This window comes from Notechis scutatus, chromosome 4, assembly GCF_049901735.1.
Source record: "Notechis scutatus isolate UNSWTSFEM ecotype Mainland chromosome 4, rNotScu1.2, whole genome shotgun sequence".
NCBI classification, from domain to species: domain Eukaryota; kingdom Metazoa; phylum Chordata; class Lepidosauria; order Squamata; family Elapidae; genus Notechis; species Notechis scutatus.
The window spans coordinates 76,468,555-76,487,892 of NC_142012.1; the positions used below are offsets into that span (position 1 = coordinate 76,468,555).

General features: G+C 40.9%; 1 protein-coding gene and 1 long non-coding RNA gene across 11 annotated transcripts in view; both read left to right on the plus strand.

Annotated features, from left to right (window-relative positions):
- Positions 1–19,338, plus strand: part of LOC148130791 (uncharacterized) — a 715,147-nt gene that overhangs the window by 560,239 nt on the left and 135,570 nt on the right. The window lies entirely within an intron of this gene.
- The window catches only part of LDB3 (LIM domain binding 3), a 151,574-nt gene that overhangs the window by 95,434 nt on the left and 36,802 nt on the right, over positions 1–19,338 (plus strand). For 7 of the 10 annotated variants that reach the window (XM_087963852.1, XM_087963855.1, XM_026674210.2 and 4 more), the window contains 2 exons: positions 2,319–2,355; positions 14,486–14,521. In XM_087963852.1, the coding sequence (XP_087819978.1) occupies positions 2,319–2,355; positions 14,486–14,521 (73 nt within the window). The remainder of the gene's footprint in view (positions 1–2,318; positions 2,356–14,485; positions 14,522–19,338) is intronic. The other 3 variants (XM_087963857.1, XM_087963854.1, XM_087963856.1) reach the window with 1 other exon arrangement.

Consider the following 19,338-nt stretch of genomic DNA (forward strand, 5'->3'; position numbering starts at 1 on the left):
TCATTTTTTTAAAAGAATAGAATAGAATAGAATAGAATAGAATAGAATAGAATAGAATAGAATAGAATAGAATAGAATAGAATAGAATAGAATTATTTATTGGCCAAGTGTGATTGGACACACAAGGAATTTGTCTTGGTGCAAATGCTCTCAGTGTACATAAAAGAAAAGATACATTCATCAAGAGTCAAGAATCATCAGGTACAACACTTAATGATAGTCAAAGGGTACAATAAGCAATCAAATCCTACTAGGAAACAGTCCATATAGATCGTAAGGATACAGGCAACAAAGTTACAGTCCTACAGTCACAAGTGGGAGGGGATGGGTGATAAGGAGTGATGAGAAGATTAACAGTTTTCACATTGTGACCATTGCAATATCCCTATGGTCATGTGATTAAAAATCAGGTGCTTGGCAACTGGTTCATATTTATGACAGTTGCAGTGTCCCGGGTCAGTGACAAGCAAAATCAATGGGGAAGCCAGATTTGTTTAACAACCATGTTACTAATTTAACAACTGCAGCGATTTCACTTAACACATGTGACAAAAAAAAAAAGTCATAAAATGGGGCAAAACTCAGTTGACCAATTTCTCACTTAGCAACATAAATTTTGGGGCTGAATTGTGATTGTAAGTCGAGAACTACCTGCACTCAGAAGGAAGTTCACCAAATGAATTCATGGAAATTGAGAAGTTTGCTTTCACATAAGCAGAGCCAGAGCACCTGAATTGATGAGTTAGCCCTACCTCCTAAGTCAAGGCACATATGAAGGAAGTTTACAAAAATTGTGTTTCTCTTTCCTGCCTCTTCTCTACAACTTTCTGTGTTGTCACTTGAATAGTCCCCCTAAACCATTGTAGATTCCTGGGGCAGATATCGAAAAGTCTTGTAAGATTAAGGAAATTGCCTCAAACCAAGAAGTCATCTACCAAATTTGTTGTGATTCTCCTTGCTTAACAAGTCACCTGTTACTTGGGAGAGGCTTGGGAGTGGGTGAAGAAGACCAGAGCAGATAGGAAGATCTCCTTCTTTTGAGCTTCTTAAAATTGCAGGATATAGTTTATGGTTGTACCTGTATTTGATGAAACTCATTTTCAGAAGTGTAGATAACTGGTCCCTCTGCCTTCTTCTGACCCTGAAGTCTATTGAAAAATGACTGAAGGCTTTATAGCTCCTCCTGGGCCAAATACATAACATTTCAGAAGATCATGACCTAACATTGTGAAGAGTTCAGGAGAACTCTTCAGGCTGAAGGCTACTTCTCAACCCAACTAAGAAGAGTTAGGCAGTGTGGTTTTGACCTTTGTGTCTATACTGTGCGGGGGGGGGGGGGGGCCTATGCTGAAACTAGATCAGAAAAGAGTCAAGGGAGGAAAGTCTTCCAAATCAAAGCAATAGCAGTTCATACAGTCTAAAGCAGGGGTCTCCAACCTTGGCAACTTTAAGCCTGGCGGACTTCAACTCCCTGGCTGGGGAATTCTGGGAGTTGAAGTGTGTCAGGCTTAAAGTTGCCAAGGTTAGAGATCCCTGGTCTAAAGCATGTTCTACTCCAACCACAAGATTCCAAATTTCAAACTAAGTCACGATATTAGTGGTGGGTACAATAAGTTGCAGAAGTTTTTAAGACCAATGTAATATCCATGCTGGACTCTGGTCTGAAACCGCACAGTCAAGCCCCTCAAATAATCTGTAGGACTATCTGGATTAAACATTGCTTTACCTACCAAATGAACAGCGCTGTCAAACAACCATCTGTTGGTAAAGAACGAATTTATCACCAACTCTCATTAGTGAAAAGCAAAACAACCCTTCTGCCATTCAGTTTATTCTTATTTTTCACAATTATGAAACACTCCCTGCTTTGGGATTTAACTACATCAAATGTCAGGTAATCTGTCAATAATGCCAGTTATAAATCTATTTTCCTAAAAGCTTATTTGGGGGAGGCTTTTGAGATTGACAAAGCAGATCGGAATTTGAGAAAGGATTCAAATTCAAACTTCTGTTTGAAAACTGTGATACAATGCCTTTAGCTACAGAGTGGATAGGACACCTGTTTTGTCCCCCATTCCTCAAATAAGTTCTATTGGGAAATATGTCCATGATCTAAACTGAAAGATACGGATACTTTCTACCGGTAGATAAAATAAATGATGTTGAGAGATTCCAGGATATTTCCTCTATACAATGAGCCTGTTGTTGTGAGAGTAAGATGTAGTTCTTCCCCCACAAACCATAGTAAGGTTTCATTCTCCATTCAAACGTCTTGCCTGATGCTTCTCCTTCTAACATTACCAATTTTTCATCTGCAGTGCAAGATCCAGATGAAGATGCCTTGAGAAGATCAAGGTAGGCAATTAGCCACCTTCTGGCCTTCTGTTTACCAATAACAAGAACTAGCATTAATTGAATTTTTTATGCCCATTAGATTTTTTGACCCCTTTAAAAAAACCTACTACTTCTACTCAAATCACTAAAATACCAACACGCTTTTGGTTTAACCAGACGTCCAAAGTAAATCACATGAGAACTTATTGTAATTCCAGGGGGCACTTGATGAGAAGTTTTGTTCACCAAGGGTTGTGATGGGCTAACTTTTCCAGAAAGAAACTCAATGGACCAGCCTGCATGTGCTTTGCCCTACTCTTGGATTGCAGTTTTAACAAGCATTTAACTAGGATGATGCTGGGATTAGCATTTGTTTCAATGGAGGTGCACAAACGTTGTTGTTCCAATGTTATGAACAAGACAACCAAAGAGTGTCATTGCCGAAACTAAATCAAAGGGGGAAGTTTTATCCATTCCCAACAAATTTATTTGGATTGATCTTCTCAAAATACTGCAGTGTGAGCACACAGGACTGCTTTTGCTACTAGAGTGAAATGTTTGTCCATTTGCAAATATTTAAAAGCTCTTTTTTTTTTTAACCTATCTTAAGGCGGTTGCGATTGCGTTCTTGGATTTGGCTACTGGCTTCACTTTTGATTTGCTCTAAGTTTGTGATGGTCTGGAGAAGAGGAACCTCTTCTCTTGTTGTCATATCCCCGCCTTCCCGAATGTCTTCTTAGAATCAGAACTTTGGATTGTGATCTGGCTTATTTGTCTTGCCAAAATTTCCATTGTGCTAACACAGGTTGGCTTTCGTTGAGTTTTGAACCCTGAGATTCTGGTGCCAAAGTACCCTGCTGTCTGTAATTGTTGAAATATATTTGAAACTACAATTGGCTGCACATGCTTTCTGTGATGGATGACAGTGGTTGATCTAGTTGGAATTCTCCTTCTCTCTTTGGCCTTAGAAGGCCTACAGACCGAGGTCTTCATTCCATGTAGCAGAATTCTTATGGAACAGAAATCTAAATTGCATAGGGTACCAAATTTTTACCTAGAAGACATTTCTGTGTAAGAATTGTGATGTGATCTCAGCATCTCTGTTGTCCTGGATGAAGTTTTAATTACATATACACCTGCTGTATATGTACTGAACCATCTCAGGAAAATGTAACCATCTCTTAGAGATTTTATAAGAGTCTGGTAATAGCTGCTATTACTCCAATTCTATTTTGAGATTTAAATTAAGCTTCTGGGTGATGAGAAACATCTGAGTAATTATAGCAGCTGGCAGAACCAACCATAGATATTTTCTTTTCATATCTCTGCTTTAGAAATACTGTCACTGCTGATGGTAGAGTTGGCTACCAACAGTAGCTGAGTTACTCCAATCGCGAGCAGTGGCTAGAAACATTTCTCACTAGCAAAATTCAAAGGAATTGGATGCTATTCAAGGAACAGAGGTAGCTTTAGGCTTTTGGGGAACCAGGGTGGAACTGTCTTTAAGGATTGATTTGTACGTGTGTGTGTGTGTGTGTGTGTGTGTGTGAGAGAGAGAGAGAGAGAGAGAGAGAGAGAGAGAGATGACTTTTGAGTCAGAGTTGCTAACTGCATAGACTCAACCCTGAAATTTTCTGGGCAACATTTTATTGTAATTCCAGGGAGCACTTGATGAGAAGTTTTGGTTGAAGGATCTCCCAAGGGTTGTGATGGGCAACATTTTTTGAAGTGGTTTGCCCTTGTCACCCAACTGATTTTGTGCCTAAGGTAGGGCTAAAAGTCACAGTTTTCCATATTCTAGCTAGCCTAATGCTTTAATCATTAGACCAACTGATTCTGACCTATTTGCTAAAATATCTCAATCTGTGATATAGCTATGAAAGTAGCTGCTATGATTAATAAGCCAGCAACAGTTATATTCTGTTCTCTGTCACGTATCTTCCTGATGAAGACATCTATCTTACTTTTATATATGGGACTTCTTTTTTATTTGCCGAAATTAGGCCAAAATTGGAGGCCTCCTTGAATTTGGGGCCTCTAAAGCTTTCCACAGCAGGGGACAGCAAGTGAGGCAACTGGCAAAAACTGTGACTTCTTCCCATATAAACTATGTAGAGGTTACACCTTTAGTCGACTCAAATTAGAATATAATGGAATGGAATGGAATGGAATGGAATGGAATGGAATAGAATAGAATAGAATAGAATAGAATAGAATAGAATAGAATAGAATAGAATAGAATAGAATAGAATAGAATAGAATAGAATAGAATAGAATTATTTATTGGCCAAGTGTGATTGGACACACAAGGAATTTGTCTTGGTGCAAATGCTCTCAGTGTACATAAAAGAAAAGATACATTCATCAAGAGTCAAGAATCATAAGGTACAACACTTAATGATAGTCATAGGGTACAATAAGCAATCAAATCCTACTAGGAAACAGTCAATATAAATCGTAATCGATACAAGCGACAATTACAGTCCGACAGTCACAAGTGGGAGGGGATGGGTGATAAGGAGTGATGAGAAGATTAATAGTAATAGTAGTACAGACTTTGCAAATAGTTAGCATGGCCCATGGTCTTCACTATGATCAGTTAAGGACCATATAGGGCAGGGGTCTTCAAACAGCTTTAAGACTTGTGGACTTCATCTCCCAGAATTTCTCCTCCAGTCATGTTAGCTCAGGAATTCTGGGAGCTGAAGTCCACAAGTCTAAGTTTGAAAACCCTTGATATAGGGGATTTCTTTCTTTCTTTCTTTTTTAAAGAATTTAGTAAGAATCAGATCGGCTGAATGTCTATGGAGAGTCTCGATCATCCAGGTCTTGGTGGTCCCAAAGGAGCTTTTCTAAGAGCCAACTGGACTTTCTGGTTTTTCTGTGAAGACATTTCACTTCTCATCTGAGAAGATTCTTCAACTCTGACGGTGTTATTCCATTAAGTTGTAGCATGAGCTGCTTGTTTTGGCTTACCATGCTGTGTGAACACAGCAATCATGGCTTAGAAAGGTGTTGGGGAAAGTAGTAGTGTGATATGGTTTTGCTCTAGGGATTATAGGATTATTATTTTTGTCTCATTCCTACCTCAGAATGCGCTCTCAGTGTTCAGCAATCAGGGTCAGACTGAGAGGTTTCTCTAAAATCCACAAAAAAAAAAAAAGGGAAATTTGGGTTGTGGGTACATAAGTCAATTGGGAGATGACTGACGGTGGACACAGCCACAGAGCTGAAGCTAGAAATCTTAGCATTATCAAAGAGCAGAACCTCAAATTATCAGCATCAAGGGAGACGCTTATATGGACCTCCCTATTCAGCACCACCTATCTTGGGTTCTACACCCAAAGTCACATCTGCGAACTGATTCAGTTGATGAATGAATAGCATAACATCAGCCCTTAGCAAGCATTTCATCAAGCTTATTAAAAGAAAACGAAGAAGCTAAGGGGAGATTGCCCTGCTCCTTAGATCTCTTGAATTCTGCCCTGGAAGCCATCTGCTCTAAGACCAGGTGCTGTGCCTTTTTGTACTGCCAAAGGTGTCCTTCATGCACTTGAATGGTATGTCGGATGCGCTTCTCTCCTTTTGATGGTAACTAAGGGCCTCTTCGTATCTATGAATGAGAAAACGAAAGAAAGGACGAGTGAACGAGCTGTAATTCATAAGATTGTTGGGTCTCACTTGCTAACAAATGTGGTAGCATCTCTAGGCTCTGCTGCACTACCATTGCTACAGCTCTTGGTTAGCTCTTGGAAGGAAGGAGGGAGGGAGGGAGAGGAAGGAGGGAGGGAGGAAGGAAGGAGGGAAGGAAGGAAGGAAGGAAGGAAGGAAGGAAGGAAGGAAGGAAGGAAGGAAGGAAGGAAGGAACCATATTAAATCAAAGTCAAGCATACCTGTAACGCAAAAAGTAACATGCCCTGGAAAAGCTTCTGTCTGTAATCTAATTTACCTTTCTCTCAACCCCAATCAAGTTTGTGAAGCAGTAGAGATGTTCTTGAAGTCATTATGCTAACAACAGTTCCGGAAAAACAGGGTGAAGCCCAAAATTAATGAGATTTTAATGATGATGTGATTTAAATTAAGCCCTCCCCCCCACTTTTTTAAAATGCAATTTGCACCTAAGAAGGATTCCATGGAGAACTGGAACTGCAGACGGCAGGAAGGCAGTCCTTCTGTTCCTTCTCCCATTGGGCTGAAATGATCTTTCAGGAGAGGAGGAAGGAGAATTTTACTCCCTCCTTGGAGCTGCGAGATGCTTCTGCTTCTAATTTCATCCACGCAACTGATACAGCAGAGCACCCAGCATGGACACTAGACCATCTTCCTGAATTCCTTGGGTTGCTAAAATAATTCAGAAAGGTCACCCTCTTGTTTGGACAAGCATGCATAGGAACTGTGTTGAAAACTCCAACCAGAGGTCCGATTTGACCTGAGCCTTTCTGAGAAAAACAGGAATAATTCACTGCCTTCTCAGTAGTACAGCATCTTCCTTCCATGCACCACTGGCATGTTCACTGTGGGACTTAGTCAAGGCAATCAGACTTTCTGTAGAGCAGGGGTGTCAAACTCAGGGCCTGGGGGCCAGATCTGTCCCAGGGGGTGCTTAGATCTGGCCCATGAAGCCGCCCCAGGAACAACAAAGCACTGGCCTACGGTGCCTCTGCTAGTGAAAACGGAGAGCTGCCCTCAGCTGTCCCAAGCTCCACTTTCACTAGCAGAGGGTTACAGGAGGCCGTCGCAGCCGAAAATGGAGCTTGGGAGCCACAGGTGCCCCCAAAACGAGTGTTGTCAAGCTGGCCACGCCCACCCTGGCCCACCCTCACGCCCACCCAGGTCACGCCCACCCCGGCCCCTCAAGGTAAAAAACAACCCTGATGCAGCCCTTAAGGAAATGGAGTTTGACACACCCCTGCTGTAGACCTTTTTCAGGGGAAAACAAATCCATCTCCAAATGAATTTCACAAGTCGGTTTGAGGTGGGGCTGTGTAGGAGAAAAACAGAATTATGTGGATTAGAATGCAATACTTTATTTTTCATCTGACTTGATTCGTTCTCCAGAACTGCATCTAAACAAATTTAAATTTCTGAAGTCGTGTGCTCCACCCCCCCCCAAAAAAAGGGTGTGTGTTACTAGCAGGGGTGTGATTCAACCGGTGTAACAACCGGGTTGGTGAGCGCACACTTTGCGCGCAGGCAGAGGGTTTGCTACTGGCCTAATCCTGCATTCTCCCTGTGTGTTCAACAGCTGGCATGTGAAGCAGCTGAGCATGAAAACCAGGAAATAAAGGTCAGAATAGAGCCAGGGCCGGTGGGCGGGCCCAGCAGCTGATCGTCAGAGCAAACCTGTTTACTCACAGGTGATCCTTGAAGCTACCGGTTCGACTGAACCGTACCAAACCGGTAGAATACCACCCCTGTGGTATTACTAGCCTAGTTTGTTACTAGCCTAACAAACCCTCCAAACAGAAATCAATTTTTTTCAACAAACTTTTTATCTTTTTATATATATATATATAAATACACACACACACACACACACACACACTCACACTCACACTCAAAAAGGCTTTTTTTTTTTAAAGAAGAGACTTGTGTTCACCCAAATTCAATGAATTTGGATGAATTGCAGGTGTCAGATAGTTACTTAAGGAAGTACCCTCTTTCTTACTGCAACACTGATGCCACTCACATTTTATCATTTGAAATCATTTGAAATGAGCATTATTTATGCCCAAACCTATGACATCGCTTCCAGGGAGTATCCATTATTCCCTAACAACAGAAAGGAAACCTCTCTACTGCTACTCAAACCAATACTTGCTGTACAACGAGAAGCTAACCTAGATGCAGAATGCCTTCGCATTTGTTTTGTGTGCACTGTTTTGTTTGCTGGAGCAAATGGAAATTTGCTGGCCAAAAGATGGATTTCTAGCAAAAGCAGCCCTGTCACGCCCAGCCAAATGTGGCCAAGAAAGGAGAATTGGGTGCTTCCAAATTTTAGAGCAAAATTCTGATTTTTGCCCCTCCCCCCACCCTAAAAAAAGAGATTTTGCTTTGTCCTTTTTATTTTTATTTTATTTTTAACACAGCATTTGGAGGCAACTTAAACCCTATCTCTCCATCCTTTATCTCTCTCTCTCACTCTCTCTCATTCTCTCTCTGTCTGTCTCTCTCTTTCTCTTTCTCTCTCTCCCTCCTCCCCATCCCTTTGTCTTTCCATGCCACAGGGAGAGGTTTGAAACGGAGCGTAACGGCCCACGTTTTGCCAAACTGCGCAACTGGCATCATGGCCTCTCCGCGCAAATCCTTAATGTCAAGGGTTAATTGTCCTGTGGCTAAGGAGCCCAGCTGGAAGAGGAATATAATATAAACCTTTCCTGAGTTTAGCATAGGAGCCGCCTCAAAAAACCTTGAGAAGCTAAAAAAAAAAAGACTGTTATTTGTTTTCGGAAATATTATTATTATTTCCCTCTAAGCGCTTGCCTTTGTTATTATGGTTTCTTTCATCCAGCCTGTAAGTTCCCTTAACTGTAAAATTGGCTTGATTTGGTTGGCCAATTGGTAGATTCTGAGTCATTTAAGAGACACGTGTGGCTTGGCTGTTACAATTTCTGGCTTTTAACCGATGTATATTGAATGGGGAAGTGGGTATATATATTATATTAATAGAGATTAAATCTCTATTGCTATAGGTCAAGGGTCTTCAAACTTGACAGCTTTAAGATTTGTGGACTTCAATTCCCAGAATTCCTCCTCCAGTCATGTTAGCTCAGGAATTCAGGGAGTTGAAGTCCACAAGTCTTAAACTTGCCAAATTCGATGACCCTTGCTATAGATATATATTGGAATATTGGAATTCAGAAGTTGGAAGAGAAATGTATTGTATCTAGGACTTTGGTCAACCCTCTAGATCTCTTAGTTGCAGAGTTCATTTAGGTCATATTGATAAAGACACTTGGTACAGATAGTCCTCAACTTAAAACAACCACAATTGAACCTAAAATTTTATGTTGCTAAGGAAGACATTTGTTAAATGAGTTTCAGCGCATTTTACAACCTTTCTTGCCATTTGTTAAGTGAATCATTGTTAAGCTAGGAACATGGTTGTTAAGAATCTGGCTTCCCCATTGACTTTTCTTGTTAGAAGATCGCAAAAGGGGACTAGGACACTGCAACCATCATAAATAGGAGTCAATTGCCAAACAATTGCCAAATTTTGATTATGTGACCATGTGGATTGCTCCAACAGTCGTAAGTGTGAAAAATGGTCATAAGTCACTGTTTCAGGGCTGTTGGGATTTCAAATGGTCATGAAATGAACAGTTATAAGTTGAGGACTTCCTGAATTTTGGGTTAATTTCCATTTTTTTCCTTGTAAGTTGGGCGTGTGGAAGAGGCAGGATTAATTAATTACGTCACGTCACTGTGAATCACAGCATTGGAAGCAGATAGTTCAGAAGTTCAGAAGCAAAAAGCAAGTTGGCCTGAAAGAAATATATATAAGATAATTTATACACTGAGTTGTTGACAGCATGGTGTAACTTTTAGACAACATTTTGCTTTTCGTGTATCACAGTTGCTTTGAAAGTTCCTTTTCTTGTATATAGCAGTGTGGTTTTATGTGAAATAAAGAATCTCAAAAACAGATTATCGTATTTGCCTTTTTACCCCAAATCCCTTAATTTATTGATCTCCTTGATTTGGAATGGAAAATCTATTGCTTCTTTTAATTGCACACTCTGAACTTAAAAATTTGAGTGCAAGAGAAATCAAGACAGGCAGAAAATACTGTACTTAATACAGTACAGTAATTAATGAGGTTAATACTCAGTTTAAGCAGAGAGATTTATTTAGTTGAAACTAAAGCCTTGGGGGCTTATGCAAATTACAGTCCATTTGTTCTGTTTGTGGCCTTCCTTTGCTTTCTGGCCAGTCATTGTTTGAGGGAACGCACGCACAAATAGGTGTGTATTGCTGAAATCAGGGGTGGTAATCAGAGTTATAAAATAGTTTTATACAGTACCCCTCTTTCTTTTCCTCTGCAAATCGCTGCTTGGCACAACCTCAACTCTTCACTGCTTACAGGGTTATACTGAAGTGAAACATGCAAAACTCTGCATTGCATTTTGTCCTGGCCATCTCTCACACTAGTTTTTGCACTAAAAAGTGTCCCCCTCCTGCGGAGTAAATCTGCACAGTCTTTTCTCCCTGGTGTGAGAACGTCTCCTTAACTGATTCCAGAAGACCTGTCCCCATGGACATCTGTTTCCTCATCAACTCCCCCTAGCTGAGGCAGCCAGAGATTAGTCTTTTGGTCCTCCCCACTGGCATGATTCTTATCCTCTCACCATCCCACCAGAGACTGCGGGCCAGGCAATCTAGGACATGCTCCTGTGAGGGAGGTTGGCTGACCGAAAAGACAAGTTCCATGGGACATTGAAAGTGAGTTTCTGAAGCCATTTTGTCTTGGCAGTTGGCTTTGTAAGCCAGTTTGTCTTGGCAGTCATCCAGGTCATGGTTATCCCAATGATGCTTTTTTTCAAAAAAGGCAACTGGGCTTCATTTTTCCTAGGAAAACCAAAGTCCAGTTGCCTTCAGAAAAAGCACCCATGGGACAGTCAGTGTGGACTAAAACAGAAAAGAGACTATCAGCATTATCAACAGTTAGATATTGCACCCTCAAAAGTTCACCTTGGCACGTATATTTTTTGATTGCACATCATTGAAATTTCGTCTCTTCCTGTTTCATGTCAGAGCCAATTCCCTTGAATGGTGTTTGCTCCTGCAGAAGTTTGGCCTTGTGTGATTGTGATTAGCTTGCCCACACAAGTTGTTACTTGGTATTTAAATCATCAGATGATAAACAGGCATGTGGGAATTGGCCTGAGGCATGTACTCCAGAATTGCATTCGATTTTGGTGAAAAACCAGAGTAATCAGTCGCGTGATTCTTCTCCGTCAGCCATTATATCATACAATATAGCTTTTGGGGGCAGTAAGAAGAATTATTTGAATCATAATAGCTGACATCAGAAGTATTAACTAATTTAAAACAAAGCTGGGCTTATTGAGATTTGTACTTTCTATTTCCTTTGAATTGGCTTCCTTTCTGCTAGAAAGGAAACTATCTTATTTCATTCTCTCATATCCTTCTATTTCATTTCTTTATTTCACAACTGTCACCCTGTCACCACTATGGAGTTCAAATAAAATATAAAATAGGTAAGATTTATGAAGCCCTTTTGTGCCTGCTGCGAACTGGTAGAAGTGTACAGCAAAACAGTACATTGCAACTGGTAATTTGCTCAATTATTTCATTTTGCTAAAGAGAATTCAATCAAGCATGCAGGTCAAGCAGTTGGACCTTGGCCTAGTGACTTTTACCCAGCGTGCTTTAAACAGAGCCTTCTTTAGCAAGATTTGTTGAAATCAGAGGCAAAGCATTACCAGAAACCTGGCAATTGAACTATTTCCCATTTAGAAACAATACCTGTGCACCTTCAGTCATCCAGGTTGCAGTTGTCGCAAAGGTCCTTTTTTTTTTTTTTTTTTCAAAAGGCCACTGGACTTTCTTTGTTTTACCTTGAAGGCATTTCTCTCAGAGGTGGGTATTCAGCAGGTTCTGGCCAGTTCTGGAGAACCGGTAGCAGAAATTTTGAGCAGTTCAGAGAACTGGCAAATCCCACTTCTGACAGGAGATTTTACAGTATCCTTCCCTTGCCACGCCCACCAAGCTATGCCCACAGAACCGGTAGTAAAAAATTTGAATCTCACCACCAATGATTTTGCTTCTCATCCAAGAAGCTTCTTCAGTCCTTCAGTTGATTGAAGAAACCTCTTGGATGAGAGGTGAAATGTCTTCAAGGAAAAACCAAGAAAGCCCAGTTGCCTTTTGAAGAAGAAAAAACCACATTTGAGAATATCTGTATGCCTTCCTTGCAGGGTGGGGGAATTCTAGGGAAGAGCAACAGAGAAGATTAGGCGACTGGAGGTGAAAACATAATAAAGAACAGTTGCAGGAATTGGACATGTCTAGTTTAATTAAAAGAAGGACTAGGGGTGATATGATAGTCGCGTTCCGATATTTGAGGGGCTGCCACAAAGAAGAGGGGGTCAAGCTATTCTCCAAAGCACTTTGAAGGCAGGACAAGAAGCAATGAGTGGAAACTAATCAAGGAGAAAAGCAACTTAGAACTAAGGAGAAATTTCCTGACAGTTTAGAACAATTGATCAGTGGAACGACTTGCCTTCAAAAGTTGTGGGTGCTCCATCAATGGAAGTTTTTTAAGAAGAGATTGGACAACCATTTGCCTGAAATGGCACAGTGTTTCATCCCTGGGGGCTGGACTAGAAGACCTCTAAGGTCCCTCCCAACCCTAGTTATTCCATTATTCTGAAAGTTGAAGTCCACACATCGTCAAATAGTCAAGGTTAGGAAACGCTGGCCTAGAGTTTGTGAAATTTTAAAAAGAAATGAATTGTTTGATTCTATTGATTCAAAAAACCCCATGCTGAAACCAAGGGTCTAATTCAGAGAGAGAGAGAGCAGAAAATAAACCATATGCTAAGGGGAGGGCCTAATAACAGACATTTCTCTTTCGCAAGAACAGAAGAACTAGTGATGAAAGTGCCTTTGTATTCTTTGTGTTCCAACATTTTATTAATTGACAGATTAGCGTTGATGCTTGATGGTTCGTTCAGTCCTCACACATCTGCTAGGGGGAAATATAACTGTCTGGATCACCGAGAGATATTCTTACATGCAGCTGTCTGCAGATTACAGAAATTGCAGTCATTCATCAGTTAACGTTCCTACGATTCCTCAATTAAAATGTATTTGCATATCAATGGAATGATTGAGCTGACGGGGGAGCTGGATTGTGTTTGGATGACACATATGTATGTCAAAACGTTCAGGGTGTTTCTTTTTTAAAAAAAAGTTCTGTCTGAAAACATATTAGTCATTTGTATTGCAATGATTTTATACTTGTCCCAAATAAGACACATTAAAGAAAAATAACATAATTAATTATTTTTTGGAAGCTCTGCCTAATTTATATCTTCAAGGGAGAATAACAAGAAAGAGGAAAATGAAGTCCTCTTGTCTCATAAACACAAAGTTGTTAAAGTAAAAAAAAATCAACTTTAATTGTTCTATTCCATGTTTTTAACCCGCCTCCAGTGCAAATATGCTATTTATATGATTTTTATGCTTCTAATTATACACTGCCCAGAGTTGCTCTGTGAGTGAGATGGGTGGTCTCATTAATCTGACAAAGGAGAGAGGGAGATATTGGCCAAGGGAAAGAAATAGGTAGTAGCAAATTTGAAGAGCCTTCCCCTTATCTATTCTTTGCTCAACTGGTCTAAGGGCTCATTGGGTGCAATTTCCAATATTATGTAATTCCCAACATAATCATTTATTGGTATTCCAGTCTCGTGTAGATCTTCTGGGGAGGAAGCTGTGTGAAACACAAGGGCCTTTCATTCTTATTCATCCAAGAGACATAAAATTACATCTGCAACTCTATTTCAAGACACCTTGAGTTCTGGTTAGAGAAAATCCATCAGTTGTTTGGAGGTGGGTGCCCTGAAATAATACATAATTGTTCTCCGGTATCCTCACTCAAGGCTGAGGATAGGGACAGTCAAGCCTAATTGCCTTTTTGTACTGAATATAGGACTTAAAACTCTCCATGTTATAAACCTAGATGTCAAAGAGGACATCTAGGCAAGTTAACTTTCTAAATGTATGAATTGATTGATTCTCGTACCTTTTCTTAATGAAAACAAGATTTAATCCCCCAGGATAGAAATCTAGAAACCAGGGAGGGTCTCTAGGCAAGCTGATTTCCTGAACGGATGGATGGATGGATGGATGGATGGATGGATGGATGGAAAGGGGAGATATAGGGCCATGACTCGAATGCACAGAAAGAGGTACATCATATCCCAGCAAGGACTAAAGCTCTGTCTTTTTGTGTCAAATGTTGTGGTCAACTTGCTTCCCTTAATATTCAAGTGACTTTCCTATTGGTTGTCTGTAACCAAGCACGCCGGAAATGCCTTCTGCCTATTTTCAATTAACACCCTCCTCCCTCACTGGGGGCTTGTCCACTAAATTTATTCATACTATTCCCCTCCTTCCACAGTGGCAAGAAACATGTTGCTGTGGCGACTGAAAACAGGTAATGTGTATTTCTGTTTGTTTCCGTGTTTCCTCCCAGTCTCAGGTCCAGCACATAATAGTCATAGTCAGCAAACTTTTACGCGGACCTCGCTAATAGTGGGTTTTTAAACCCTCCTAACGTAATCCTGGATTTGTGGCTATTGGGTCGATGTGGTCCTTGGGTAGACTACGCATTTCCACTATGACATCTCTTTAATTCATTCGACAGTTGGTTTTATATTTGTAAGCGTGTGAAACCTTCCCTTGAGATTGAGTTCCATTTTAGTCAAGGTGGGTATTAAGTTTCGAATATAAACCAGCTTGAGATATAGTACATCTTTCCTATTTTAAGTATGTACGCTTTTTTTTAAAAAAAAATAGACGTTTTGAGCACTTACGACCTCACAAAGGGGCTTCTTTGCACTGTTGATTGGGCTTCCTGATTCTTCCTTGCATGGAGGCTGAAGGGGTGAACATCGCAGGGTGAAATATTTGCACCTCTTTTTCTTCATTAGGGGAAGAGTGTGAAGGGGCAGAAACCAGGGGTGGGCTTCTGGGGGTTCGTAGGGGTTCGGGAGAGCCCCTAGCTAAGATTCTGTGCAGTTCAGGGAACGCCCAAATCCCACTCCTGGCTGGCCCTGCTCACCCTGCCCCGCCCCTCCCAGGCGTCCCCACACGATCCGTTTTGGATGCAGGTAAGTGCAGGGCCCGCGTAGAAGCTCAGGGAAGGTGAAAAACGGGCCTCCCGGAAGTTTGGACCCATTTCTGGCTTCCAGAGAGCTTCCGGAGCCCGGGGAGGCCATTTTCACCCTGGAGGAAAGCCTCCGGAGCCCGGGGAGGGCAAAACACACACACACACCGCCATGGTGCAGGAGGCCAACTAGGCCACACCCACCATGGCCACACCCACCCAGCAACCAGGCGGAGAACCCGTTGCTAAAATTTTTGAAGCCCACCCCTGGCAGAAACCTCCCCTCGTAACTATGAGTCAGTTGCCAAGCATCCGAATTTTGATCACAAGGCCCTGGGGGCGTTGCAAAATGGTCGTATGAGTGAAAAACTGTCATATTTTTTTTCAGTGCTGTGGTAACTTTGAACAGTCACTAAATGAATTGTGGCAAGTTGTGGACTACCTGTATTCTGGGTTAATTCACATTTTTTTCCTCGTATGTTGGGCGTGTTGATTATTATGTCACCTGTAAAAAAACTGGATGTTTTTTGCCTGTTTCTTATTTTTTTTGTTTTGTTTTTGCTATTTTTTTTCCTCCAAAACCAGGTGAGGAGAATTAACAAATAGCACACATGTATTTGTGTGTGTTATGTATGTGTGTACAGAAAATATCTATTTCATATGTAAATCAAATTATTATTTCAATAAATCGAGAATTGAAGCTCACGGCTATAGCAAATTAAGTCACAGGCTGCCTGCTGGAAGGGTTGTATAGCTAGTCCTCGATTTACATCTACAATTGAGCTCAAGATTTCTGTTGCTAGGCTATACAGGTGTCAAGTGAATTTTGTCCCATTTTATGACCATTCTTGCCACAGGCGTTAGGTGAATCACCGCAGTTGCTAAGTTAGTAATGTGGTAGTTAGGTAAATCTGACTTCCCCATTAATTTTGCTCGTCAGGGTGTCGCAAAAGTTGAGATCACGTGACCTTGGGACCCAGCAATGGTCGTAAGTATGAACCGGTTGGCAAGCATCTGAATTTTGGTCATGTGACTATGACCAGTGGTCATAAGCAGAGTCCCCAAACTTGGCAATGTTAAGGCTTGTGGACTTCAACTCCAAGAATTCTAAGAGTTGAAGTCCACAAGTCTTAAAGTTGCCAAGTTTGGAGACCCCTGGTCATGTATGAAAAACGGTCATAAGTCTCTCATTTCCATGCCATTGTAACTTTATATGGTCACTAAATGAATTGTTGTAAGTCAAGGACTACCTGTAGTTGCTTAGACGATTATCTTGATACTTTTAGACTTTTTGTTCTTTTCCCTTCCCTTTTCTTTTTTCTCCACTTCATTACTTGTGATTTCCTTCCTGATTTTTATTAACTAATTTGATACTCATCCTGGTTGCTATCACATCGTTGTAATCATACAACTGTTTGTGACTTACTGTTATACATCATTTGTTGGCCTTCTTTTAATTTCCACAAGCTTGAGGTTGTTTAGGACTCCTACAGAGAGCTTCAGAACACAAAGTACAAAACAGAGACAGGGGGAAAAAGGAAATTATACATAATGGAGGACCGTAGTGTACTTAAAGATAAATGGTTTGTATGTAACTATACAACATTAGAGGTTTTCAAAATTTGCAGGATCACAGTTCTCCACAGTGGACTTGAACAAAATCCAGAGAAGGGGAAAAACGGAAAATGGATAACTATGGAGTACTTAATGCTTTGAATGAAACTGTACTACTTTAGAGATTTTCAAACTTTGGCATGATCACAGTTGTCCACAGCAGGCTTTAACAAAGTCAATTTCTAGTAGGTAGAGTAGGAGATGATAGTAGCAAACCTGGAGTGAGTTTGCCCAGATAAAACATTTCCATCTTGCCTGATCTTTTAAAAAAGGAATTGCAATCTTTTTTGAATTGCTCAAGACCCACCTGTAGAATGTGTGTGTGTTTTTGTGCACAAGAATGAAAAAACGTTTTATATTTTTCCAGTGAATATTGGAACTAAAAATAAGATACATGGAATGTTCAACATGTTACTTTTTTAGTGGGATAACTAACTACCGACTTGAAATATTTGGAAAGAAACCTAAGCACATTCTGAGGATTCAGATCAAGATTTTTTTTTGCTATAGAAAATGTAATAACATAATTTTCAAGAGCTAAAATATTCAAAGAAGAGAGTTGGGAAGGTAGCTTTCCCAGTATCACTGATCTTGCATTCCACTGTGAAGCACAAACTCTACAAAATTATGTCTGGACTAGATCCAGCTCTGAGATCAACCAATGCAACGAAGTCCAAAATTATCAGCCCAAACGTCTCAGAATTGACCCCAAACACACCCTAAATACTCTCTATCATATCAGCAGGAGATGTTATGGTTGGGTCTGTGGAGAACAGTGTCTATGGAAAACGCTTTCCTGAAACAGCTGGACTCTAGATTTACACCTAGTAGGGTAACTCATAAATAACAGTTAGAAAATAACAGATCTACTCTGCAGGATATCAAATCTTGGTAAGGATTTTATACTAATGGACCAGTGAAAGAAGCTGGCAGTGATCCACTTCCTATCACTGTCCAATTCATGTCACTGTCTAATTCCACTTGCCACTCTTTTCTTCCCTTTAACTGATAACTGGAAAACCAGATGGTATTGTCACTGAGGTAATAGTTAATAAAGGCAAAATCCACTGAGGTATTAAATGAGATCAATTGTATGTCTGGTGCTCATATAAATGATGGTAATGATGTTTGAAGGGTCTCACAATTCTTGGCAGCTAAGTCACTTAAAATGCTCCCGAAGAAACCATAAGGTCAAATTGTTGGGGCTACCTGCGTTTTGTTCCAGTCATTAATGATCTCTTGAGTGTGTCCTTGGGATGGTGCTGGAGAATGCTGTAGGGCAGGGGTCTCCAACCCTGGCAACTTTAAGATTTGTGGACTTCAACTCCCAGAATCTCATAGCATGGCTGATTGGGGAATTCTGGGAGCTGAAATCCACAAGTCTTAAAATTACCAAGGTTGGAGATCTCTGCTGTAGGATGCTGACTGCCATTTCTTGAGTCTTCCTATTCCTCTAATTTTCTCCTGAAGGGCAGGGAAGTGGGTGGCTTGCTCTTGATGAGTCTCATAACCCAATTTGCTATGCCATGTTGTGATGGTATAATGTTCTTGACAAGGCCCAGCTGTTCTAGTTTTAGGTCTCCATGCAGTAGATGTAGTAGCATCATGTAGAAGTAGTAGATGATCATGAAAATGGTCTAGCCCAACCCTTTGGAATATTTGTACATATCTGGTACAAATCCAACTAATAAGTGGATCGCATTTGAAAGGTCTCCCTGATAACTAAATCTCACCTGCATGTGGAAAGCTAGGCTTTGTTCCCATCAGAAGAGGATCCCCAAAGAGATGAAGTGTTCCCTATGGTTATAGAAATAATAGCAATAGTACTTTATAGTGCTTTCCAGACCTCCCTAAATGGATTAAAGAGTCAGCCTCTTGCCCCCAACAATCTGGGTCCTTATTTTACCCACCTTGGGATGATGGAAATCTGAATCAACCTTGAGCCTGGTGAGATTCGATCTGCCGAAGTTCAAGCAGCTGGCAGTCAGCAGAGCTAGCCTGCAGTACTGCACTTTAACCACTGAGCCACTGAGGCTCTGTATCTAAATAAGATGTGCAAACATTTGGTTTTGAGGAACTCTAACCCCTAAAAGAGGACATGTTCAGGTTATAAAGATGTACAATGGAGAATTAAGATGTCAGGTTCATTTGGCCCAGGCTGGATCCCAGAAATACTTTCCTTGAAGGAATTATACAGGTCAATAGAGAAAGAAGAGGGTGAACGAGGTGAGGCATGAATTAAACCAGTAATGATCTGAGAACTGATGACCAGGTCAAAAATTGACAGAACCAGCCTTCTACTTAGCACGTGTGTGTGTGTGTGTGTGTGTGTGTGTGTGAGAGAGAGAGAGAGAGAGAGAGAGGGAGGGAGGGAGGGAGGGAGGAGGGAGAGAGAGAGAAAGAGAGAGAGGTGTTCTAAAAGCAGCCAAGTTGGGTAAAAGAAGAAAATGCTAAGAAATATGCTCAAGCAATAATTTGTTGTCAGTACGAAGAGGCCTCCAAACATTACCATTCTTTCCTTCCGCCTTTCC